The sequence below is a fragment of the Lagopus muta genome, chromosome 3 (assembly GCF_023343835.1).
Source record: "Lagopus muta isolate bLagMut1 chromosome 3, bLagMut1 primary, whole genome shotgun sequence".
In the NCBI taxonomy this organism is placed as follows: Eukaryota; Metazoa; Chordata; class Aves; order Galliformes; family Phasianidae; genus Lagopus; species Lagopus muta.
This window is the reverse complement of record NC_064435.1, coordinates 67,293,977-67,319,816: the sequence shown is the minus strand read 5'-3', so window position 1 is coordinate 67,319,816 and position 25,840 is coordinate 67,293,977. Positions and strand designations below refer to the sequence as shown.

The window sequence follows — 25,840 nt, the reverse complement described above, 5'->3', positions numbered from 1 at the left end:
ATATGAATCAGTTGAACTGCGCCTCTATACACCCTGTCTGGATTTCACCCTTTGTGTTTAACCTTCTTTGCAGTAAGTGCTTGTGTGGTCTGGTAACAGAGAGAAGAGGTATTCTTTACTTTCTCTGCAAATACCCAAGACTGACTGAACATATATTTCAAAAATTTTCTTCATAAACTTGATTTTTTTTTAAAGTTTGATGTGATAATAATAGGCTATTAAGATCTATTTTCAATGCCATAAAATTCACATATTAAGTATGCATAATTTGAAATACATAGTGAAAGTTATAGTGGATAAAGCAGTGAAAATATGTGAAAAGGAAACAATTTGTATTGCACATTGCAAGCTTTCAGCAGCCTCATTCTATTCTGTATATTTTAATGATGATTACAATTTTAATAGATTAAAAAAAAAACAAAGATGGCTTAATATTACAAGCCAACAAGAACACTTTGCTTCCACTTACAGAAGAACATTTCCTATTAGCACCTACCCTTAAACACAAAACAAATTTTCTGAACAAAAGTTAACACTTGAACCCTGAAAAGAGCAATAGAAAAGCAAAATTAACAAGACTTGTAAGAGGATTGCTTTTACTCTCTCTGAAAGAAGAAATTTCTTCTTTTATAATATCCCAGAGCACTGACTAAACAGGCCAGACAAAACTGCCTGGTAGTTTCAAAGCAGAGTATTTTAAAAGACCTCAATATATAAATTATAGAGAACATACCCTCCTAAGCAACATTATATTAAATTCTTTTTTTTTTTTCCTTAAGATCTGTGTTTGTTTGTTTGTTTTTTTGTACATCAAGAAGTTTTAGAATATTTTGCAAAAGACTGATAATGAAATTACGTCTAAATCCCAGATGACATCAGTGCATCATAGTGCACCAAGTAGTTAAATAATTATGTTACTGATCTAGGGGCTGGATTTTCTTCATCAGCTTGCAAGGAAGAGAAATGTATTCATTGGAGAAAGTGCTGAAACCACTAAATAAATGGGGGTGAATTAGAAACCTTCAGTGGAATTCAGTTTGACTTTGACATGTTATTTATTGAACTTTATCTGTATTATTACAAAATCATGGTTAATACTTCCCATGGATCCTAAAAGGACTATGTAGCTATCACGTTTATTTCTTCCTACGAGGCTCCTTCATCCCTTATTATCACATTCCAAGTGAGTTTTCATCTTTTTAGTCAGCATTACAGGCCAATAACAGAAGTGAACACCAGGCATAGGCCTCAGAAATAGTTGGTCTTTTGGTTACATATATGGCTTCAAGACAAAGAGCTTGACTTCAGTTATATACCTCATTCCATATCAAGCAAATAACACCAATATATAAATGCCTTGATGAAACAAAGCCTTAGTATTAGGCTACAGTTGTGCAGCTTTCAGTAAGGAGACATTTGGAAGGTCTTTTAAGATTCCTTGAAACGAAATCTTCATACCTACAAAAAATATATATTCTATGTCATGATTCACAAAAAAAAAAAAAAAAAAAAAAAGACAGGAAACAAAATGGAGAAAAGCACTTTGAAAGTATACTCCCTTAGATCTGAAGTCTAAGATTTGATAGGGAAAAACTACAATCTCCTGAAATGGAAACATAAGAATGTTTGTATATATCTAGTTTTCCTAGAAAACTAGGTAAGAAGTGCTAACATGATTGCACAGGGGTATAGGTGAGAGCAGAATTAATGAGAAATTTAACTTGTAGGGACAAGACTGGCTCCTAATTGTCCTGCAAACATTAAAGAGAATGATGATGAATTTTATCATTTCTGAGAGTGGCTACTTTGCCACCAACGTCTTCAAATAACAGGAAAAAGACGGGAGAAGTTGGCAAAGGAGTTCCATCTTCTCCCTGTTTTCGTATGAAGAGACAGCTAGTTATGAGGAACTTACAAACTGGAGCCTTGGTTAATCACTGCCATTACTAATGAATGAGTTGAATCTAAGCTATTTATCTAAGGAAGAGAAAAAAATAGGCTTGGAATATTTGAAGCGTTTATGTCAGAAACAATCTTACATTCAAAAATGTACCATATAAGCTGAATAATACGCATATTTGTGCAAATGTCAACTTTGTTAAGAATTTCAAAGGAGCCAAAGATTAACCAAAAGCAACTGAATAACCACTGTCATGCTTCTTTTCTTCCAGGAAAGGGTGACTTTTTTCCCGATGATGTCTGAAAGTTTTCTTTTTAAAGTAAGTTTTCAGTTCTCCCTCCTGATTCAATTCTACAAAAATCTTCAATTATAACTGAAAGTGATGTTTTAATTTATCTTGATAAATAGTCTGCATTTACTGATCTGCTGTTTTGATAATAAGACCCATTAGTCATGATGCTGGTAGACATTATGTTCTGGAAATTCCACTCTGGGACACAACAGGATCATCTATTATGGAATGTTATTACTACTGCTGTGGTTAATTTGCTTTGTTTCAAAGTATGTCTACAGGTTTCTACGCTAGCATCCTTTCATATCAAAATGTAATCTCTGCTGTCATCTGGGGAAATTGGAAAATCAGTACCAAATTGCAAAAATACTCCTTTTTGAAATTAACTGCTTTTCATCAGGTAAATCACAACCATTCTTAGAGAAGCTTTTGAAAGAATCAAGGCTCCGACATGAACCTTAATGAAAAGGAAGAAAAAGATCTGTGAAAAAGACGTGTGTAATGTCACACGTCACACGTGCTTGTTCTCTAAAACACAGTGATGGTCAGAAATGTTAATTCAACCTACTCACATGTGTGCGTGTTTCTGAAAATATATCTTTTGTTTTTAAGCAGACATGTAAGTTTTCTTATTTAATTATTAAACTTGGGCTTGTGTTATTTCATAAATTACTTTAATAAGTTAGCACATTCACTGCAGAAGAAATGGAACTTATAGACTTGCAATCAGACATTCACCTCAAAGAAAAAAATGATCATATCTCTCTACTAGACTTGTATAAGCCCTCTCTTATCAGAGAAGAATACCCCTCGCTTCACAACCACACCTTATTTATGTCAATGCTTTTTGGCAGTAGATAGAATTGTGAACAACTGTTTTCAAGGATGAAGCACAGAAGGAGTAAAATTAGATAAAAAATCTCTGAGGAGCACCTTGAGAGCTCAATAAGAATTGCAGCCACTACCATTGAACCAGTCTGATGCATTAGTTTCACAAAAACAAAGCGACATATCCCTCTAGTTTTAAATTTTTGGCCCTCTTTTCCTCCTTTAAATTGTACTTGTTATAAAATTGGATTATATGAAATAGAGAATGTTGTAAATTACAAGAGTTAAAGCTATCCACAGCTCTTTTCAATACAGAAGTGTAAATAAACATCTATTCCTAGAAAGGTGGATTCATTTAACATGTGGTTTTTGTATTTCGTAACATTTCCTTTTTCTATAATACTTACCACATAGCAGAGCAGTCAAAATTCACTAGGAGCCATTTGTGGGGATTAAAATTAAATGAATCTGCAAACTGAGAACAGATAAATAAATAAGAATTATGGAAATGTGCCAATGATTTAACTTAATCAAATTATCTGAGTACACCTTAACTATGAATGCATTCCCGAACAGGGGCTTTTTAGGTAACATTCATACTGATACCACCTTACTTATTAACTACTGCAGTTATATCTTGGTTTCATTTTGGGAATTGAATTTAGGTTTATTATGCAGTTAAACTACTGTTATCATCAAAATTTGGAGCATCTGCTAAGAATTACACCTTTCAGATAAGTATGGTATGCGGAAGTATATATTTCAGTATAAACTAAACAATTTCTCACATAATAAACACAAACATAGTCAGCAATAGCTGCTGCAGTTCATATCAAATTTCCAAAGTGATTGACTAAGCTTTCTATTTCCAAGATTATTTGACATATAAACACAAAATTCACGTAGAGAAACAAACTATATATTTTGTTCAGAATCCGTGGATCACGTTTAGCCATCAAATTACAAATGATTGGGAAATTACTTATTTTTTTACGGCCCAAGTATTCTCTTTTAGTGGAAATCATCTTTTCTTCTAAAGCTGAAAGAAAAAAGTGTACATAGAACAAACAGGCACTCACAACACATTATATAAATCATGGGAAAGGCCAGTTTTGGCATCATCAGAGGAAACTCAGGTGAGACAGACATCATGTGGAAAAGGCTTCTTCTGTAGGCTGTGTGTTAAGAAAGGCAGAGGCAATCTGCCATCAAATGTAAGGAGAGATGGGGGCCTGGAAGCACCAGGGTCTGACTACTCCATGCAGCACTGTTCATTCTCATTTGCTTCTCAGAACCTTCCTTGTCACTTGTAAACAATTAACAATTTATCTCATAAGAGATTATCTATCTTTCTGCTACTGATCTATCTCCCCACACTGCACAAGGCAAGAAACCTATCTGCGGTTGTTAAATATTTACTTTTATGGCAAATGCTGGACCAGACAAGGGATGCTGTTTCATTTCCTTCAGGAACCAATAACAGTAAGTTAAAATATATCCCCCCACAGGAAATTACAACAAGCTTCATTTGCTGATAAAAAAGAGACAGAAAGAAATGCTTTATTTGCTGGGGGGTAGGGGGGGAGGGGTTCCCTCCTCTTCTTTATTAGTCACTATCTATCTGTGCTGTGTTTGAACTTCTGCCTTCACCAAACAGCAATATTTTCTCCACTGACATGGAAGACAAGGACTTATCTGACTGCCCGAGGGGAGCAGCAGGAAATTGAAGTATCATTATCTAAGCAACTGAATGCCAAGTAGCTTAGCAAGTGAGGAGGAGAAAAGGGACACAAGAGCTGATGGGGGAATATTTCACTTAGCTCTCTTGGTTATTAAACTCTCTCTTTTTGAGATACAGCTACTTGCTGTATTCTACGTGACTCTCACGATGCAAGTAAAAATAGGCATAATGAGCACATTAATTTTTTTTCCTTTTTTTTTCTTTTTGTAATATAGAATTAGGGTGCTACAGATGTGCTCTTCTTGAGGGTATTTGGTTTACTACCATTTGCCATTCTTGAGTGACTTTCACATACTGTAATAATTTGCATACTTCCAGAATAAACCAGTAGTACATAAACATAAGTAAGGTAACAGAACATGCAGGGATTTGTAGTGTAAGCTGAAGTGCAGAATACTTTGAGATTCTAGAAAAGCCATTAATATTGGATGTTTCTTTAAACAGGAAGAGCCTACAGAAGAGCAAGGTTTTAACAGGTGGCTCACTTCACCTCCACTCCATTTAAAAAATGCCTGAATTCAGGACAGATGAATGCACTCCCAGCATAGGCTGCATCTATATGCATCCAGATGTTTTCTTTATTACCTAAAAAAAAAAGAATAATTGAATGAAAAATAAATTAAACAGAAGATTAAAAACTGTAAAACAAAGTTCTTGAGAGATTTTCTTTGATGCTAGTATTTTTCCAACTTAAGACATGAAACATTGCTGCTATTTGGGTTTCCATTACTACATTAAGATGTGTACATAAAATGTTATTCTTCCTCTCCAGTTTTTCTAGAGCAGCAGAGTCCCTACATATATAGGTTTTTCTTATTACTATTAAGCAGTATAAAATACTAAACAATTTTAATGGAAGAACCACTAAAATATACTTAAAAATATGTACCTAGAATGTAGGTATTCATTCCTAATTTAATAACACCACATGAGCAAGAGAGAGCTAGAGTTCTAGCTCTGCTCCCTGCTTTTAACTCATAAGTCACAAATAAACACACATTTTTAAACAGGTTTTTGTCACATACTGATATGTGCATATACAGGCTTTTGAACCATGTGAAACTACTTCTTTTGAGGACTGATACACTTATTCAAGAGCAAGTCCTAAAAGGTTAAGAAAGGACCAGTTTTGATTACTCACTGCAGAAATACTTCAGCATTTGAGCAGCTCATGTACCTTCTGCAATTACATAATCACACTCTGCTATTAATCCTCTGTATTAATTCACACTGTAAACGCGCTAGTCCATGAACTGATGACTGAAGCCCACTGGTCACAAACTAATTCTAATGCATATTTGTACATGCCATTCAGATCTGCACTGGGGCACCAAGGTCATGCAGGAATTTGCATTCTTGCAAACTACATTTTGCATAATATTATTATTTTCATCATCAAAAGAGAGGTGGCCAGCAGGGTGAGGGAGGCGATCGTCATTGTTCCCATCTACTCTGCACTCCTGAGGCAGTACTGCATCCAGGTCTTGGCCCCAAGTGCCAGAAATACATGGAGCTGCTGGAGCAGTTCCAGCAGGGCCATGAATATGGTCAGATGGCTGGAACACTTCTCCCGCAAAGAGAGGTTGAGGGAGCTGGGCCTGTTCAGCCTGAAGAAGAAACGGCCCAAGAGAGATCTCATTACAGCCTTTCAGTACCTAAAGGGAGCTTACAAGGAAAGGGGAGAATGACTTTTCAAATGTATGCATGGTGATAGGACACATGGGAATAGTTTTAAACTAAAACAAGGGATATCTAGGTCAGATGTTAGGAAGAAATTCTTCACTCAGAGGGCAGTGAGGCCCTGGCACAGCTGCACAGAGAAGCTGTGGGTGCCCCATCCCTGGAGGCGTTCAAGGCCAGGTGGGACAGGGCCGCCCTGGGCAGCCTGAGCTGGTGGAAGGTGTCCCTGCCCACAGCATGGAAGTTGGAACTGGATGGTCTTTAAGGTCCCTTCCAACCCAGACCATTCTATGATAAGGTAGTCTTATTTGAAGAAATGCTCAAAGCTCATTTGATTATTTATTTTTGGCTGCATTTGGCTTGAGACACTGCCTTTATTTTATAGGACTTCTGGTCATTTATGTTAACAAGAAGATTCCTCTACATAAATATAAATAAATAAATAAAATTTAAGACTAAATTTTTAATTTAAGACTTACGATGTGATTAGTGTGTAATCCTGCTGGACTCCATTGCATAAGCAGGAAGACACTGAGAGCACTTTGCAAAACAGTCACAATTAATTGCTATCCAAGGAGTATTGGTATTACTGTTTTAATAGATCAGGTCTGTAGGAATCCTCTGAAGAGCAAAACAATTTCAAGCTGCTAAGCGGGTCACTAGAAAACCTTTTCAGAAAGGAGGACTAGAACACTGTGTCTTTGGGGGTTGAGCTGAGAAGCAGGGAACTTAAAGCACATCATCACCGCCTAAACTCTGTTTTAGGCTCTGCTTGAATAAATGAACAAAAGATCAAAGTTCCATGCCTATAAATAGCCTGCTCTAAAGATACACTGAAATATATATGATGCAATTCTGTCAAATTTTCATCAGCCAGCAAGTGTATTCATTTGACCAACCTTCTTTGCAGATCAAAGCTTGCCTCAGCAGATCATTAACTCAGAAAACACAGGAAAAGCCCATGGCTTGTCCACTGTATTCAGCACACTGGTACCTGTCCTGTCTTCTTGTAAGAAGGAAACAGCATAGAAGAGAGGAAGGACTACAAATACATTTGGATTTTTGGTGCATAATTTCCCTGCCTTCTGTAGTCATTAGAACCAAACAGAAACAAAGCTTTGGGTGCAAAGGAGACTCAGAGGTCAGCTTTTCCGTGATCTTCTCCATTGCTCTAGACAATCTTGGCATGTAAAGGCCTAAACGTTACAAACTAAAATACAGTGTGTTTTCATTGACAGCATTCCAAAATGCTCCTTCAAAAATCTTGAGGCAATGTCCTCAGTCTTCTTTAGCGGTCAGAGACTGTTTGATCTAATATTAGAAAGAAAATTGTCACTTAAAGTCTCGTCTGTAAGTAGCTTTACTGAATTCAGGCAGTGACACTACGCAATACCCTGGAAATGACTCAGCACAGCTTAAGCTGGTATCTGCAATTTTAGAAAGTAGCAGCTGATAAAGACTTACAAATAGGACCCAGTTCTAGCAGTTTGTCAAAGGAGCAGCAAGGTGTGGTTCCAAGCGTTGCACAAAACTGCAGAACCAAAAAAAGAAAAAAGAAAAAAAAAAAAAAGGCAAGAAACTGTTAAGTGTCACAGCAAAGAAAATTGTCAAGTCAGAAGAACTGTCTGGAAAGGCAACTGTAAAGAGAAAGAATAGATATTATAGGATAAAATCATTTGTTTTTAACCAATACGTGTCCTACAGTATAGCTTTTGTGAATCTAGGAGATTTTTTTTTTTTTCCTCAAAGCTCTCCTGCTTCTTATGGAGTCAAATGCATAAAATCAGGTGTCCTTGTAAAGTTGTCTGATTAATCAGTCACAGTATTACATTAACAGAAATTTTATATATTTTCTGTATTTGCCACATGTTTATCATGTGGCCCGATTCCAGTCCCACATTCAAAATTATCATCAAAATGATTTTCAGTTAATGCTATACTGGAAATCTCTGAACTTGAGCAAATTAGAAGTTACTGCCTGAACTGAAGAGACTCAGATATTTGTAACTGATTTACACGCCAGGTATCAGCAGCCTGGGACCTGTCCCCTAGTAGCTTATGTTCACTGTCAACTTTGCAAAATTTAATCCCATTCTAAACTTTTTCTCCTAGGTTCATCCTAGAATTGTGTTAATTTCTCACTTAGCGTCTCCTGCTGCAAGACCAAAAGCAGGGCAACATAAATACTGAAGAAAGTATCACAGTAGTAAAAGAATGTAATGAGGTGAAAATGAGCTACAGTAATGTACTGAGAAAATCCAGATAGAGCTATAGCCCAGAAAATTCAAGCACATTTAAGCTGACATTTTATTTTTTATTGCTCCCCTTACATTTTAAACATCTAGTCTTATTTTTGTAACTACTGATAAAGGCTGGGAGTCAATTTTGCCTTGTATGAAATCACTATATGATAAAATACACTTTACAGTTTGTATAGACAAATAAATTATGCTGTTTTATAGTTAGAGTGGTACGAAGTAATTAGATCATTCATCCAGGGTTACATGTAGATCATAGCCCAGCCAGATGACTACGAATACATCACCAAAATTTTGTAACTGTTATTATGTTTGTACTTGGGTTTTTTTTTGGCTGTTATTCATTTGTTTCTGCCAACACTGTCAATGCACCATCTTCAGTTTCCTCTGTTTTTCCCTGTACACCAACAGTTAGCCATGTTTTGCAGAGGCTTTCTATTGTGTGCGTATGCAATTCCCCCCCAAGAACTCATGAGAGATCCTGATAAAAGAATAATGAACACCTATGTGATTCTTGTCCATCTACTACACCGTTCAGAAAACAAACACTCTGTCTTAGCAAAATATACACACAGTTATATGTCACAAGTTAGTTCATACAGTGCATTTGTGTCACACAGCTCCGTAATGGGTAGACAGACAGGGCCTTCGGGTTCAGGAGGAGCAGGGGACTTTTCCAATGAAACTACCAAGAGAAAGAGCGAACTACAGACTTAGCTCTGCTCTTATGCATAGATTTTATAATAATAGGCAGTGGACTTTCTGATAAGATTAGAGTGAATTGCAAGTCAGTTCGGCAATTAAAGTAATCACAGCGATTTCACAAGAGAAACTTAGAAACACTTGTTACTTGTGTTGCACTGCAGCTAAATCAGTGCCCTCTGATAGTGTAAGGAGTATGCTGTTTCCATGAGAGGTTATATGAATTCAAACATATGCTTAAGTCATTTGAATAATGCCTTATTCTGTAAAGGATACCCCAGTTACTGAAATAATTTTGTTGCCCTCTCTGTAATGTCTAAGCCTCAAAAGCTACTTGTTTTAATTCTCAGAAGCCACTTAAAATGACAGCACCTGCTCTTGTCATGGCTCTCATTACCCTGCCTCAGTGCTAACCAACAAACCTAACTGAATTTGTAACCTGTACAACATCAGGAAAATCACATTTATGCAGGGGGCGGGGGACAGGCTGAATCACACAAATGGGGCTGATGGCTCAGTAGAGCCTGAAGGCCTTCTCCATCCATAGGCTGTGCACTTCAGATTTGCCTCAGAGTCAGCTGCAAATGCAAAGCAGCTAAAATGCTTGAATCAGTCTTCGCACATATTACTTTCCTGAAATTGAGTTATGCTGGGGATAATACACGAACCTTTATGAAGCCTGAGAGCAGTGACTCAATCTTCTCGACTGGAAGACCTCTGACAGCTTCTTAAAAAGATACAGATACATTTTGCATACTTTCACCACAAAAATTTCCATTTGCAGTCCACTAAATTGAGGCAGAAATTCCAATGTTCTTACTTTTATTTTCTCCAACTCAGCTCTTTCCCAGCTTGCACTCATGTAGCATGGGTTAAGAAACATTACCCTGGGTATCTGTACGTGCCTCAAGAATACTCCTTCCAAATGGAAATCTGCGGTTAGGCTCTTAGAGCTAACACCTACTGAAAAGATGTCCCCTCTTTCTGTCCAACTGATTTGTTGCTTCCTGAATGTGTCCAGATATAAACAGCCTTTCCTGCAGATCATCCTTCAGAAGAGTCATTTCAGTAGAATCTGAGAGATTTTGTGCTGGGCCTTTGTTAAGCAGGAAAAGCATCCCACTGCAGCAGCATGACATTGGATGAGCTTGTTGAAATATACTGTACAATATATACACCAGTTGCAATATAGCTGTGCTGATTTATGACAGACAGGATAAAGCCCACAGACTATCACACACTTCAAGTAAAGGAGGCTCTAAAGCAGTGCACCCTACCTCTGAATTTAGCAGTGCATGACTCACCACATTTGGGCATCTCTCATTAACACTCATCCAATTTAATCCTATCTCAAACTGGGAGCATAGGTCCTAAAGGAGAATAGTACTTAATCATGCACTTAACCTTTAGTTAATGTTCATAAGTGATGAAATGAGCACAACTTCAGCACAGGATTTCAGGACACAGCTCTCCCTTCACTGATGGCCAGATGCAGGGCTGAGTATCAGACACACTAGGAAACTGCTCCATAATAAATCATGACAACTTCAGTTCCCCCTTACCTGACACAGTTAGAAGCATTTTACAGCCTGGTTGCTTTACTGTATCAAAATATGTCTGCATTTCAATTTCTTCACAAGTATTTTGAAAGAGAGAAATCAACACAAGTCTGATTTATTTTTTTTTTTTTTGTAAAGGAAACAAAAGCAATGTTCTGTGTCCACTGTTTGGCAGCAACTTACACTAAGAGCCTTTGAATTCATATCCACCATCTTTTAGCATACACATTACTAATGCTAAAAGATGGTAGATAGGAATTCAAGGGCTCTTTCTAAATGTCTCACTCCTCCCCTCTACCTCCCCCTCCCCCCCTCCCCCCAAAAGCTTGATTACTAGATCTTATGTATGTGGAAAACAAACATGTAATTAACAGGTTGCTGTAATGACAGAACCTCCTTCATATCATGGAAATGCACTCCTGATTCACCATTCACTTCTTCAAGAAACTTCAATATAACAACTTCTCATTTGTTCAATACAAATGAGTACAAGAGCAAGATTCTGTATATAAAGCACTGAAATTTGCTTGTATTTTTTTTCCTCTGTTAAACTCTTTGCTTTGATGTTGAATCACTCTCCTTAGTAAAGGATCTGTGCAAACAGGGAGACAAAGAATACAGTGGCATAAGGAGTCTCCTTGGCAATGTGCCTCAGTTTGTCACCAGAACTAAATAAAATAGCACCAAAAGAACAAAAGAAATGCAAAGGTTTTTGAACTCTGCAAGGCTGAAGAGGGAGCATTAATACAGCGCATGGACTGCTGTTCAGCATGACAGAGAATTAGCACACCTTTGGAGTTAAGAGGCCAGCCATAAGGATAATGAGATCTAGTTTAATCTAACCTGACATGTTTTATGTATACAAATAAATGGCAGACCTGGCACAGGCCATATTAACACAGACTGAGCCTGTGCTGCCTTAGAAAGCCTCTTGCACAGCTAAGCAAACAGAGGAAAAAATAAACAACAGTTAAATTACCTTTTGAAAAGGTGTTGCTGAATGCATAAAAGAGAATTTTTGATTTCCTCTTGCTACACACAGGAATATTAATAAGAAATGAATATTCAAGAGGGGCAAGATGCATTTTTTTTGCAAATGGAGAAAAGATAAGGAGAAAGCATTAACTTTGTTGTTAGTGCATAGATATGTGATGTAGTGCTATATTTGGAATCATATAACATTTATAGTAAGATAAAAAAAAAAGTAGGACTTTGCATCAAATATTACGAGTTGTTACGATATAACAGACATGAAACCTTATGGCACATCTCCATTTCAAAAGAAGGAAGTCCATTCAGCCAACCCTACAGATGCTTTGTCTCTCTGTCATACTCATCATGCAGGAAAGCAGCTGATGGGATGCGCTCAGTTACCCCAATGACTTGCTAATTCTTGACACCCTAGCTTATATGAAAAACATTTTTCATTCTGCTCATTCTCATAATACATAAGATCAGACACTAAAGCTTAATAACAACAGCAGAAAGATTACATTTTCAAAAGGCTTGATGAAATACAAGCTACCTCATTCCCATTTGGCAAAAAAGCTATTTTTTCCAAAAACTGTTCAAAGAATTCTAAGTCACGTTAGCACTTTTCAAAATGTTACCACATGAAAGAAAAGAACAACTGTTGTCAGACATGACTTTTCTGGGGGGGGGGGGGGGGGGGGAAGTGACATTTTTTATTCTCCTTAAAAATTCATTTCTAGAGTTCTGAATTTCTAAAAGATACTCTTTAAGCTCTAATTTTTATTTAATGGAAAGTCAATAGAAAATATATTATTGCTGACATATTGCATCCCCTTTTAAATCTATGCAGATCATGGTCTAAATCAAGTTTTGTCGAGGTATAATGCTTGGAAATGAGCAAATTGTTTTGTTGATGAAACAAAACAGAGGTTATTTCTTCCATGAAAAAAAAATATATCATTTTAACTTGAAATGATGAGATGGTGTTCTGAGCTGAAAGGAGTTGATCTGACAAATAACAACTATTCTTTGAATAAGAGGCCATTTGGAACTCAAGTGTTAGGAGACCATAACATTGCAGGATTAGATAAACACAAGTAGAAAATTCACCTGCACTTATTTAAATGTCTAGTACAAATTCATCTCCTTTTAAAAATTTCTTTCTGCTCAGAAGTGCAACCAGCTGCTCAATAGTGTTGCGCCTCCTGCAAATTAATGCTTCTTAAACTTCAAGAATGCCTCTAGTTACAATTATTTTTTCTGCACATATAAATACTTGAAATGTCTCTAGCAAAGCTCATGTGCATGAAGAACATTCATGGAAACTCGTAATATTCTAACCTATTAATATTAATATTCAAGCCCGTTAAACCCTCTTTTAGGAATAAGATCATCTATTCTCCAAAAATAACTGATGAGAATAAATCCACTGATGACTTAAAATCCAGTACTCACAAAGAATGGAATAAGACCAGAAGCTTTGTCTTCATCCAAAACTTTCTTTAGGGCTGAACCACAAACAGCAAAAGTATCATCTGAAGGAACACTTTTAATCTTCACACCACTGATCAGCGCAGCCCTTTCCACAGATGAATGAGCCTGCAAGGAAATAGGCAAGTTTTAAGACAGCCATTTTTTATTGGAATTTAAAGAGTTTATTTGAATGTGAAAAATAGAAAAATTTCTTTCAAGTAAAGCAACATTTGAGATTCCGGAACTGTTGCTGGTACCTAACACTTAGTAATGCTCTTTCTTTCCTTTCAGATAGATAGACAAATGAGAACACATACATATACACATTTACTCACATGTGCATGCACACAAACACACCACTAGAAACCCTGAAGTATTCCTGAAACTATTGCCATGGTCTCATCCAGACAAGAATTCAATAAACATCACTGAGATCTTTAATTAACATATTTTCAATTAGGTAGAATTGATTAAAAGCTTCAGGATTTGGCTCCAGATCAACCAAAAACTACACAGATAAACATTGTGTCTGAAAATAATTTAGTTGCTCAAGAGCACATTTTTATGGTATTCACCTTTGCCAAAAAATAAAAAGAATATATACAAGAAGTGTGATATAGATTAAGATATTTTCTTACACGATCATTTTGTTTTAATTAACTACGGAATAAATTCTGGTTCAGTCATTCATTTATTTTGCTAGGTAATTAAGGAATATTCCCAATAATTTATTTTATTTATAACACATCTTATTTATCCCTAAAAATAATATTTTTTTAAGAACATAAAGCACATCTCAGAAAAGTAAAATAAAGAAACCACATAGAAATCTTCAAAAATTAGAAGTATAATATAATGGTGATTCTATTAATAGTAAAAGGTGTGGTTAGCAACAAAATGCTCATTTAAGGCATGGGAAAGCAAGAACAACAACAAAAAAAACAACAACCAGTTTTACCTTTCACCTTTCTAATATTTCATTAATCATCAATCAATTGAAAGAGAAGTTTCTCACTTTTTCATATCCTGACTAATCTCACTCACAATCTCCATGCTATCCTTCTTGAGCCTTGCTAGCGCCTACAAGAGCACTTAACTATTCTGTTCTAATTCAGCATGCAAGCATGGAGAAGATTAAGCCAAAACATAGGCTGAACAATACCAGATGAAATAGTTTCTGACTTTCAACTTCGCCTATCCATGGAATGATGCATTTTAAAGGTAGATTTATCTTAACTTGTACCTCAACAGCACCTCTTGTTAAAGTACTTTGGTAAACTAATTAGGCTCCAGCCGGACAAAATGTGGAAGTCTAGACACAGAGTCTGCCTTTGAAGTAGAACAGGGTGCGTTTACTGTAGCAATACCTTACTTCATTTAAGTATACAATGTAAAGAGGTGTTTTATAAATAATTTATACAAGAAAGAATTTTAAATAAGTAAACTACAGAAGTTCTCAGCTGGTAAGAACTTAAGAATTGCTTCAAGTACCTCACATTGGAACAAGGCTCTCTGATAACTATAGCCATTCACAAACTGGAGGTTAAAACCACTAAGATGACTTTGGCTTACAGCAAATCTTCAGTGACGTGCTGCTGACCTAGTGCTCAGCAATGTACCCAGACATCTCCCATTATCCTATAGGAGAAAAATGAACTAAAAATGAAATGAGTGGGCAGCTGCTTAAGGTAGCTAGAGCAATCAATCAATCAATCAATAAATGTTTTAAAAAGTCAATGAAGGTAATGGTCTAAGAAGACTGGAAGATATCAAATAACTTCCCTGACTTCTGTCCTGGTCCCAGTCAGATGTCTACTGCCAGGGGCAGCTGGGTGCTTCTTCAAGCTCCGAGGTCTCACAGTCAATGGCCTTGCAGTAGGTGCCTCAGCCCAGGCACTTACATTGTCCCCAGACCCTCAAGTAGTTACTGGGGAAAGTCACTGGCCCTGCTCAGTGCTCATTAATGCAGAGCAGAACAATTTCAGTGAGACTTCCTGAAAAACATAAAATCTAAGATAATCTCCTAAGATGTATGAGATCTGAGTCTCCCTACTGACAAGCTTTCTGCCACCCTGCTACTGCAGTCTTGCACTGTTTTGCTCTGCTGGCGCACAGTTTTCTCTCCCTCAGAATGCCTTAGGCTTACTTTCTTTTGTGGATTATTGCTATGAGTCACACAGGTCTGTTCTTAATGCAGAAGGACCAGTGAGCTCTGCAACAATCTGCTTTTAAAGGTCAGCAATATCTTAAGGCAAATCCTTCTGTAAACACAAGATCCCCTGACCTTCAGCATACATGGAGGCCTGTCAGTTCTCATTTCAAGTCAGTCATTTACATGGGGGAAAAAAAAAAAAAAAAGGAAACAAGTAGCAGGCTTTGTGCATCACTGGGTCAAAGTTTGAGCAGAACACAGACCTTAGGATCCAGACAAAAAAAGAACAAATATCTTTTGTGCCTTTTGAAAACAGTTGTCTGTCCTTATATTTACTTGTCCTGACTGATCTCATGCAACAAGTCCTTTTTCCCTCCTAATGCACTCTTAAATTGCTTTCCAATGCTTTTCAACTAACAGTAGTAAATGAAGGCAAACTTGAAACCAGGCTGTTTTATTCTGCATAATCAGATATTACTTTGCATTAAACATCAAGTGCTAAGAAATTTTCCTCTATCTCATTGACATTTAACTAAGAAAATGTCACAGCTGTTGAGAGGAGCAACACTGCTCAGCCCTTCAATAGGATTAGAGTGCTAGGAAGGTAGGAGCAGCAGAACTCACAAAACTACAATTTGCTTTAATTAACAGTAAAAGCCTCTCACAGTCCTGACCTGCTGAGAGTTTAGCCTCATTCAGTCTGCTAAGCACCACTCACAGAAAACAAGGATTATGCATTTTTGTTTCCTTAGATTTCTCAGCTAGATTAATAGAGATTTTAGGAGTTCTAGAATGTTTTGGATTTCCTGAAGTATCAACTCTTTGAAAGGGTTGATAACTGCAGGGCAAGGGGAAATGGTTTTAAGTTGAGGAAGGGAAGATTTAGGTTGGATGTCAGGGGGAAGTTCTTTACAGAGAGAGTGGTGAGGTGCTGGAACAGGCTGCCCAGATTGGTTGTGGATGCTCTGCCCCTGGAGGTGTTCAAGGCCAGGCTGGATGGGCCCCTGGGCAGCCTGGTCTAGTATTGAACTGGGAGGTTGGTGGCCCTGCATGTGACAGGGGGGTTGGGGATTCATGATCCTCATGGAGGTCCCTTCCAACCCTGGCCATTCTGTGATTCTATGAAGCAGTATGACAAATTTGTCTTATATTCATGCAGTGGGTTTGTCTGTGTGCAAGCATCTGCACCCACGCACACAGGGGCATGATATACGTGTGTGTATTTGCATGTGCAGACATGGACACACAGGCCTATAAGTGACAAAATATGATCAAGGCTTACTCACCACAACTGAAATTAATCTCTTGCTCAAATATCTTGATTTACTTCAGGAGAACCCATACTGCCATGACATTGACCTCCAAGTAGTTACTATTTATATTATGGTAGCACATGTAGATTCTAGCTCATTTATGTGGGCTGTATAATAAGATTTAAGCAAGCAAAACCAAATAGTCCCTAATCCAAAGAGTATGTTAATTAATCTGCCAATTGAGACAACCTAATTATTTTAAGTATAAACACCATGATTCGATGTTCATGCTTTCGGAGGACGCTCACCTGATCAGAAGCATAGGCCACCAGCCTGCCCATGACATCTGCCTCTGTTAGCTCAGGCTTTTCTGACTGCACCCGTCTGATGGTTTTTGTTCTTGCAGCAAGCAGTGCAACAAGAGTGGCTTCACTTGCACTTCCCTGTGACAAATTGAAGAAAAGTTCAAAAGGAAGACATTTCAGAGGAAAAGCACCATATTCTTTTATATGAATTTATGAAGTTGGTAACAGAAATTGCATATGAGAAATTGCACAATCTAATGCTTTCTAAGAGTAGGTGTGACAGCAAGCGAGGAATCTCTTTTTGACCTTTGTCTTCTCTTTCCTGATGCCTCTGCTTGTCTGCTCTATGCTTATTCATTGTAGGCACCAACCTTGCAATCAATTCTAGAAAGCCAGACTCACAGAATTAAGGGTACATGAAAATGCTCTCAACAATCAGATGTTGACCATCTGTTGACCAGTAGCCATAGTAGAGTACCTGTTGATTTCTGTTACTCTAGATTTCACGTTTAACTTCAATCAGAATCTAACAACTCCCATTTCTGTCAAAAAAAGCTATAGTGCTTTTTTAATACTTACCCTGAGTCAGGAGAGTTACCTTGTAGTCAAGAGAAAAAATACTAAAAAACAAAAAAGTTCTGACTCAATATAGATGACTGCTTTTTGAAGGATTATTTATATAATTTCCTGTCATCAAAAAACAGAAGGATACTCCTAAATTGCATTTTGACTTTAAAAAAAAAAAAAAAGAAAAAAAAAAAAAAGAAAAAAAAAAGAATTTCAATTGTGCATTAGGTAATCTGTGGCTATAAAGACAGGGAATTTCTTTGTATCAACTGATCTGTAAATTTCAGAAGAGAATACAAGTTTCCACAAATTACACTGTATGCTTTTCTCTGGATCAGGCAGATGAAATGTGCTGCAAACTGCTCTTTTAAACTATAAGAAACTTTCTGTAAACATATGTTTATAAATGTCCATATTTTGGGTGTGCATATGCAAAGGTTTTAGGTACTTTCAAAGTTGAGCTACTGTTATGCAAGTCTTCCTCTGCCAAGCACATAATACTGCAATGAATACACCTCCTTATATTAATGATTATACCTCAGAAAAATCCAATGTCAGCAAGATAATTTTGGAATGATGTTTCTTGCTCTGTACCAAAATTCTATCCTCTCTCTACTAAAGATCTGTGCATACTTACTAATTATAAAGTAATTAAGTATTTAGGAAGTCTTAATTCTTCCCTGGTAATAGACCTGATACTACAGATTTTATACATGAGAACGATCCCAGTGAACTTAGATTTCCTCCTCACTAATACTGAAGTTAGTTGAGCTATTATCAAGAGACAGAGCTGCTTTTTACACATCAACAGTGAGTAAGCCCTTACAGCAGCTGAAAGTGAACAGAGTGAGCAGGAAAAAGTACAGTCTCTAAAAATTTATTAAATGCATTGCCGTGATTAAGAGGTTTTATCTGTCTTCCCAGGGGTGTGGGATTTGAGGATGTAAACCCCAGAGCCTGTAGCAAAATACAAAGATGAGTAAGAAACACTCCTAGCTGCTGGTGCTGCTCATAGCCTCACAGTATCTCAAAGAAATATTACAGAAAAATATACACAGAACATTACAGGAAAGCATACATCCTATGCAGAATATTGTAAGAAGATATATATCACTCCTGGTTCAAGTAAGGCAGCACTTCTTTGTGAGGCAAAGGGTGAAAGAAATTTTGTCCATTGACTACAAAAAGTAATATGCTAGAATCCCCATGCCATACTATACTGTCCAAAACATCATTTCCAGCAGATGAAAACACAGTGCAAACTGCTGCAACTTACTGTGGTGCTCACACAGTCTTTCAGGTGAGTTATATGTCTACAGAAATAAGTCGGGCAGCATAAAACTTATCTGTGGGTTTTATCTTAATTCCACGAGTCACTCAGAGCAACCTTCCCAAACCACAGTTCTTCACTGTAAAGTTTCCTCTAGCATCCATGTGTTTAGTATCTGGGAGGAAGTATAACTTATTATTAAAGTATGAAAATACTTGATTATGAGGACACATCTTTCAAGTATATATGGAAAAATCCTTTTTTTTTTTTTTTTTTTCTTCTTTGTTTTTGGCAAAGATAAGGCCTTGTAAAACTCTTAGCATCTTTCTAGGACATATAATAAGTTTGTATTTTTAATAAGTGTGCAAAAGTATATGCAGGAAAATGACTGTAGGAAATTCCAAAAGTTAAGGCACTAATTTGATATTTGGAAATCTAAGCTCCCACTATTCTAAGGGCTTAATCAGGGCAAATCACTCGGGCTCAGGAAATGCCTCCATCTTCTGAGATGTGCCATGATCTGTTCTGGTATCCTGACTATCTTTCACCCACCTGGTGCCTAGACACCAAATACAACAGCTATTGTCTAAATCTTATTTTATGGAAGCATAGTTAGACAGAAGGAGGCCATCTATGCAGCTGGATCTTGCCTACTGGCTGGAAAAACTGGAATATGGCCTAGAAGCAACCTGGAAATGCATTTTGATGGCTCATAACAGAAACAGACTTTTTCCCACCTTTCCCTCAATTCCATTAGTCCCCTTTTTGGACTAAAAATGTTTGTAAATGTGGTCTGTAGGGTTTATCTATTCACTTGGCACCACAGTCGTGCCCTAAATGACTTTGAGTAAAAAATCCCCTGGTTCTCAGACTACTGTTTACTGATGGGAAAATCAGGATGTTTCTCACCAAACCAAAGATAGGCTGAGTCTGATTTTATTTCACTCTTAAAATACTTCTTCTTTGCAGAGTTTAAACTCTTTAAAATTCAAACTTTTCAGCAGTTTGTCTAGAATGAACAGCAGGATGTGTGCTGTACTCAGACAAGCTTCACGAAGAAAGTAGTTTTCTCATTTTTAAAAGCTGTTTTTTTCTGCTCTTGAATGCTGCATTCTGCATTAAGTGAAGGATGATGATACCTTTCCTTTTACCGCAAGCAAACAAAGGTTGCCATGGCAAGCAGGCTCAAGAGGCAGAAGAAATATCAGTAAGAGCTGATGTTCATGTCCACCAGAGCTCTGAACTGAAATTTTCTTTCATCTTTTGCCATTTTCAAGTGTCATCCTGCTCACAATAACACAGTGCTTCATATTGACATAGGCTTTCAGATGTAATTAAAAGCTAATTTTCACAGGCTCAGTTTTACCCAATACTGCAACAATTACTTGGTATTTGCCAAGGGAATGACTGGCAGTTTCACACTCTCACGTTGCTTTTGCCTCATGCTCTCTTATTTGTATCATTACTGTTTCAAGAGCAAGACAAGATCTGCAGCATAAATGACTTCATTGTAAGCAAGAACACAGAACATACTTTTGATTCTTGAAACGACTTGTGTCTGATGAAAATTACAGGCAATCCAGCACTGTCAGCCTGGAAGGGCAATTTTTCCTGCCGATAACCATCAGGCATAATTGCTTGCTTTTACTGGTACCAAATAAATGCTAGAGATGCATGACAAAAGCTTGATTTCTCAAACACTCTGCCTAGTAACCGTAATGGAAAAGGTCCCAACAAAGCAAGCAGAATGAGTAAAGTTACTCTGAAAAATACACAGGTGTAGGTGCAGGTCCACCTATGAGAATTACAGCAGTTGGATTAAATTTGGAGTTACCTGGGAAGACGCTGGCAGAATTTACTGAAATATGCCTCAAGTGGTTGCAGCTGAGATCAAAGAAGCTGCCGTTTTTAGCATGTAGTTCAGATATGTTTTAGAAGCCAATCTTAGCATAAAACAAAGCATAGAACAGCCTATGCCTATATCTCCAATCACTGGACTTCAGAAATTATCAAATGAGCAAAGAAAAAATATTTAAAAGTTCTGTCTTTCCCATGGCAGAAATCTATTTTAATTAGGTGAATAACCACAACCAAATTCTGTGCATTTGAATAAAGATCATGCAGTGTAGGAGCAAGCCATGGTAGACAATCTATATAGCTTTATTACACATGCAAGATCACCCACTGATAATATATTCATTATCGTACAGATGTTCTGTTCAGATAGTGTGGGCTTTCATTAAGGACACAACTTTCCAAAAGTTTGGAGTTTTATGTTGGATATGGAACTGTAGACTGAAAACTGTGCTATCTAACAACAAAACATTTTTGGTTCAAATTTTAAGCAGCTTCATTTTATTCTATCTAGTTCTAAACTTTCCATTTTTTTTAATGTAAGGAAGACTTCTTAAAATTATGTCAATTTCCTTGAAAAAGATTAACAGACTTTGTATTGCACTGAGTTATTTCTACTTTAAGTAGTTTCTCTGCTATATTCTTATCCATTGTTTGATCCCTAATAAAAAAAAAAAGGAAGGCTGAAACAAATACTCAAAGATGTCCAAGGTGAACTTCACATAAGCTTTTGTAAACCCTTTTATTTATAATCCTAACATATATTTCTACTTAAGAAGATTTTTTTATTGTCATTTTCAGGCATTAAACATTACTGCATATTGTTGATAATTTTCTTAAGTTGTTGATAACAATTTTTCATGGAGAATAGTATTTCAGAGCTTTTTTGTTGTTTGCTTGTTTGTTTTCCATTACTGCCATGAATGTTCCTACCCACCCATGGACATTCTCCCTGTGCATCAGTCTTTCTGAAAGCCTAAGAAGAATCCACCCAAGTGACAACAAAAATACCCTTTATTAATATTTTGGTATGGTGGTGTCACAAAATCATAACTATCAGAAATTCATCTTGTATTTTTGTTAACCTGTATTCCTTCTCTTACCTGAATGACTCCTCCACCTTGCCCATCCTTTCCAGCTAAAAACTCTTCAGGCAAGTTAATCATCTTCCCTAGCCAATCCAGCATGACAGTTTCCAGCTCCGTGCAAGCTGGACTTGCAGCCTGTGATGAAAAAAAGAACAGAGAAAATAACCTCACTAGGGTATGAAGAGAAACAAAAGCCTTGCCCTGGTGCATCATTCTCCTGCTATCTTTAGAATACAGAGGAAAAGACTCGTTTCCTTTACCAGCTAAATTAGGGACCTAGCAACCAGCTCATAAATGGCATGCCTGATTATTTAAAAATGTCAAATTGGACCTCATATAGAAGAACTGTGATTGTCAAATGTCAAAGCTAGGACTTGTATCTTCAGAACTCTTCTTTTCTTCCACATCCAGTACCAACCTTTTCTGAGAAGAGCCCATCTGGCATTGATGTTTTTTGTTTTTTTTTTTAACATAATTTTCCACAATACAAGAAATAACATAACCAAGCAGTAAGCATGGTCATACTATGCAGTGAATAACCAGTAAGCTTGCACTATTACTACTAATTCTAAACGATGGTAATTTTTCTAGGACAGAACTTCCAAGAGGAAACAGTGCTCTGTGAAAGCATTTAGTAAGTCAAGGAAATGTAGTTATAAAAAACAGTCCTGTGACTTCATTACTATTAATAATTTCACTGAAGACTGTCATTGAAACACTTTAAATCTTGGCAAGGGAAAGTGTCATTACCTCATAGCTATATATACCCCAATAAACTTACCCAAGAGAAGCCCACACATCCTATTCCACCACATAACATGTCTGCAAGAAGAGCTGGGAAGGAACTGGCTGCAGGGAAGTAGGCAAAAAAGTAGGGACTGTGCCAGTGAGTCACCTGTAGTAAGAGAAAAACAGTCATTTATAACTAATGCAGAAGCACAAACAAGTGGTCACAAAATCAGAAGAGGACAGGAGGTAAGGACCAGTCAAAAGTTCTTCATTACATGGCTATAACATAGGATCCAGTTTTTAAGAGAAGCTTGTTTTTCTCTTTAAAAAAAAAAAAAAAAAAAAAATCTCCTTTTTACTCAAATCAGAAAGAAAACGTTGGCTGAATTGAGTTCTTGCCCCTGTCTCCTAACAGTCCCATAATCGGAGCTCTGTTTTTGTCAGCCTAGAAGAACTGTTTGTGCAGTGGCAGCATGAGTTTCTGTGCAGGGTACGGTTCTTGATCCTCTGTTTTCAGAGACTCCTCCAGAGTTCTCTATTTGATCTCTGTCATGCAACTGATTTAGCAAATGTGTCCTTAAATGCGCAGACCTCTCTCGCCCATGCCTTGCATCCGTTTGCTCAAATTCATGCACCAAATCTGACCAAATAGCCCCTCCCCCAAAATGAATGAATCCATTCCAATACCCAGTGCTTTCTCCAGAAAATTACACTATCATCTCTCAGTAACAGATTATGATTTATATACAATTTTAAGTTGTGCATACTAATAAAAACACAATAACTGCACAAAACCTGGTGACTATTTTGCAGCAACCACATTTAGAAGCATTTTTTGCAGTACCTCAGCAATTTTAAAGACTTTATAAGACACTCAATAGGGCTCCACAACTCCAATCTAATAAAATTTGAAAACAAGAAATGTACTGCCACACTGTAATGCTCAGTGGAAGTAATAAGGTACAAAGTGCTTCTCTTATTCAAGATAATAGGTAAATTTAAGAAAAAAAATGCTTTAGAGAATTAGGTGAATTATAAACGTTCTGTTAAATTTTTGCTTACAAGAGCTTTTCCTCAGCAAAAAATCTGGAGGCTGCTGAGTTACTGAAGCTAGCCTTGCCTTAAACTGTTATGGCTTTTTTTGTTTTGTTTTGTTATTTAACATTGGAATTCTTCTATTACAAGTGAAGAATAGGAGGAACACACATCTCTTGCCTGATGTCAGTGTCTTTCTTACTGATTTGTTCTGCATGCATTCCCACTGTTCCACAGGCTGCAAACACCCTTTTTTTTTTTTTTTTCCTTGCCTAACTTTCTTCATGCCAACAAGCAGCTGTCCCTTGGGAACATACACCTTGCTAATGTAAACTGTCTTAGATGTGTATAATGAATCAGGTGTCACTTTCTATACTGCAGTATACCATACATACCTTTCAGATGCCCCTACCCCTTCACATGAAACCATCTCATTACATTTTCTGTTGCCTAAAAGAGCCATGCATATGGTATGTTCAAGATTTCACTCTTACAGTCACTAGGTCCAGATCTACTCAATTCACAAATTCAAAGGCAAGCCACTGTAGATGTTTTTGTCTGTCTCTGCTCTATACAGTAGAGATATTTCTTTGCTGCAATGAAGATTTAGAGCACTGGTGGTAGACACTTTCTTTCAGAAATCAGAAAAAAACACCTGGGTTGGGATATGGTTAACAGCAAAACATAAAACAGATTAAAAATACCCAATAAACAGAAGTCTCTGATAGGACCCACATGCACAGACTTTCACTGACGTTCATAATGAACCAGGACTGCTACCGTTCATCTACCCAGCTATAATCCTTCGTGATCGGCAAGACTTTTGACATTCATATTGGGTTAATCAGGTTAAACTGCCTACTTGCTGGGAGCCATTCATTTGATGAAACACAGCAAATACAATTTGCACCACTTTCACAGAGTGAAAAAGCCAAAAGCCCCAGGGCAAGTGCAGCTGTGATTCTTCCTCTCCTGCCTCCCTTTCATGTGAATCAGCTCTAAAATTCATCTCTTTTGCCAGCAGACACACTTAGTCAAACATTGCAAAGGGTGTGACACCATCGATGCTTGTTTATTTAGCCCTGTACTGATAAACTATGATACACGAGTAGTGTCTTCGGTTCAATAATTATCATAATCGTGTTTTTCAAAGACTTTTTTTTCCACGGATCTCATCTAAGGATGTCTTTTTTTTCTGTGGTTTGCTTAGACTGAACAAGAGTCTTCCTTCACCACATAGTAGCAATAGGTGCTTCAGCACAAAGCTCACAGATTAAGGAATCCAGTTTGCAGCAAAGTATTGTCTTGGCACTACGTGCAGTCACAGATAAACTTGAGCGTTTTTAGCTCCAAAAAAAGAGGGCAGATATTTCCAAAGAACAAAGTAAGTCTGAGACAGAAGTCTGATATTTTTGTACCCAGATTCCTTCCACTTGGCTTCCTGCTGCAGAAATCAAAGTCTGGCTGTTCCCTCAGTTCCACCCTAAACTAGCTAGCATAAGCCAGGGATCAACTATCTGGAAAGCAACTCTGCAGGACTGGATTTAGGGGTAATGGGAAAAATACATTGGAACGGCTTATTAATGTGCCCTTTTGGCAAATAAAGGCTATCAGCATCCTGGGTACATCAGGAAAACTGTTACCAGCAGGTCAAGAGAGGTGATCCTTCCCCTTTATTCAGCGCTGGTGAGGCCACATCAGCAGTCTGTATCCAACTCTGGACTTCTTCAATACAAGAAATACATGGACATTCTGAAGTGAGTCCAATGAAGGGCCAGGAAGTCAATTAATGGATTAGAGTATCACTCATATAACAAGAAGCTGAGAAGCTAAGATTGTTCAGCTTGTAAAAACCCAGGTGAGGGATCTTATGAAGGTGCATAAATGCCTCACTGGAGCACATATAAAGATGCCACATTCTTTTCAGAGGTATCCAGTTTCAAGACAAAATGTCAACAAATTGAAATACAGGAAATTCCACTTAAATGTCAGAACTTCTTTTACTGTAAGGATGACCAAACTTTGGAACAGGAAAGAGAGGTAGCAAAGACAATCTTTGGAGATGTTCAACACTCAATTTGCCACATTCTGACTGACTTTGCTTTTGGCATAGAGGTGGACTACACGATCTTCAGAGATGCTATCCATCCTAAGCTATCCTGTGACACAGTTTTCATGAGAT

At 37.2% G+C, this 25,840-nt stretch overlaps 1 protein-coding gene across 5 annotated transcripts in view; it reads right to left on the bottom strand.

Moving 5' to 3' along the window:
* Nucleotides 1–25,840, bottom strand: part of DDC (dopa decarboxylase) — a 66,424-nt gene that overhangs the window by 18,268 nt on the left and 22,316 nt on the right. For all 5 annotated transcript variants that reach the window (XM_048939539.1, XM_048939538.1, XM_048939542.1 and 2 more), the window contains exons 3-9: nt 22,676–22,789; nt 21,910–22,029; nt 17,119–17,253; nt 13,388–13,531; nt 7,906–7,972; nt 5,252–5,346; nt 3,428–3,495 (exon numbers count right to left, since the gene is read on the bottom strand). In XM_048939539.1, coding sequence (XP_048795496.1) covers nt 3,428–3,495; nt 5,252–5,346; nt 7,906–7,972; nt 13,388–13,531; nt 17,119–17,253; nt 21,910–22,029; nt 22,676–22,789 — 743 coding nt within the window. The remainder of the gene's footprint in view (nt 1–3,427; nt 3,496–5,251; nt 5,347–7,905; nt 7,973–13,387; nt 13,532–17,118; nt 17,254–21,909; nt 22,030–22,675; nt 22,790–25,840) is intronic.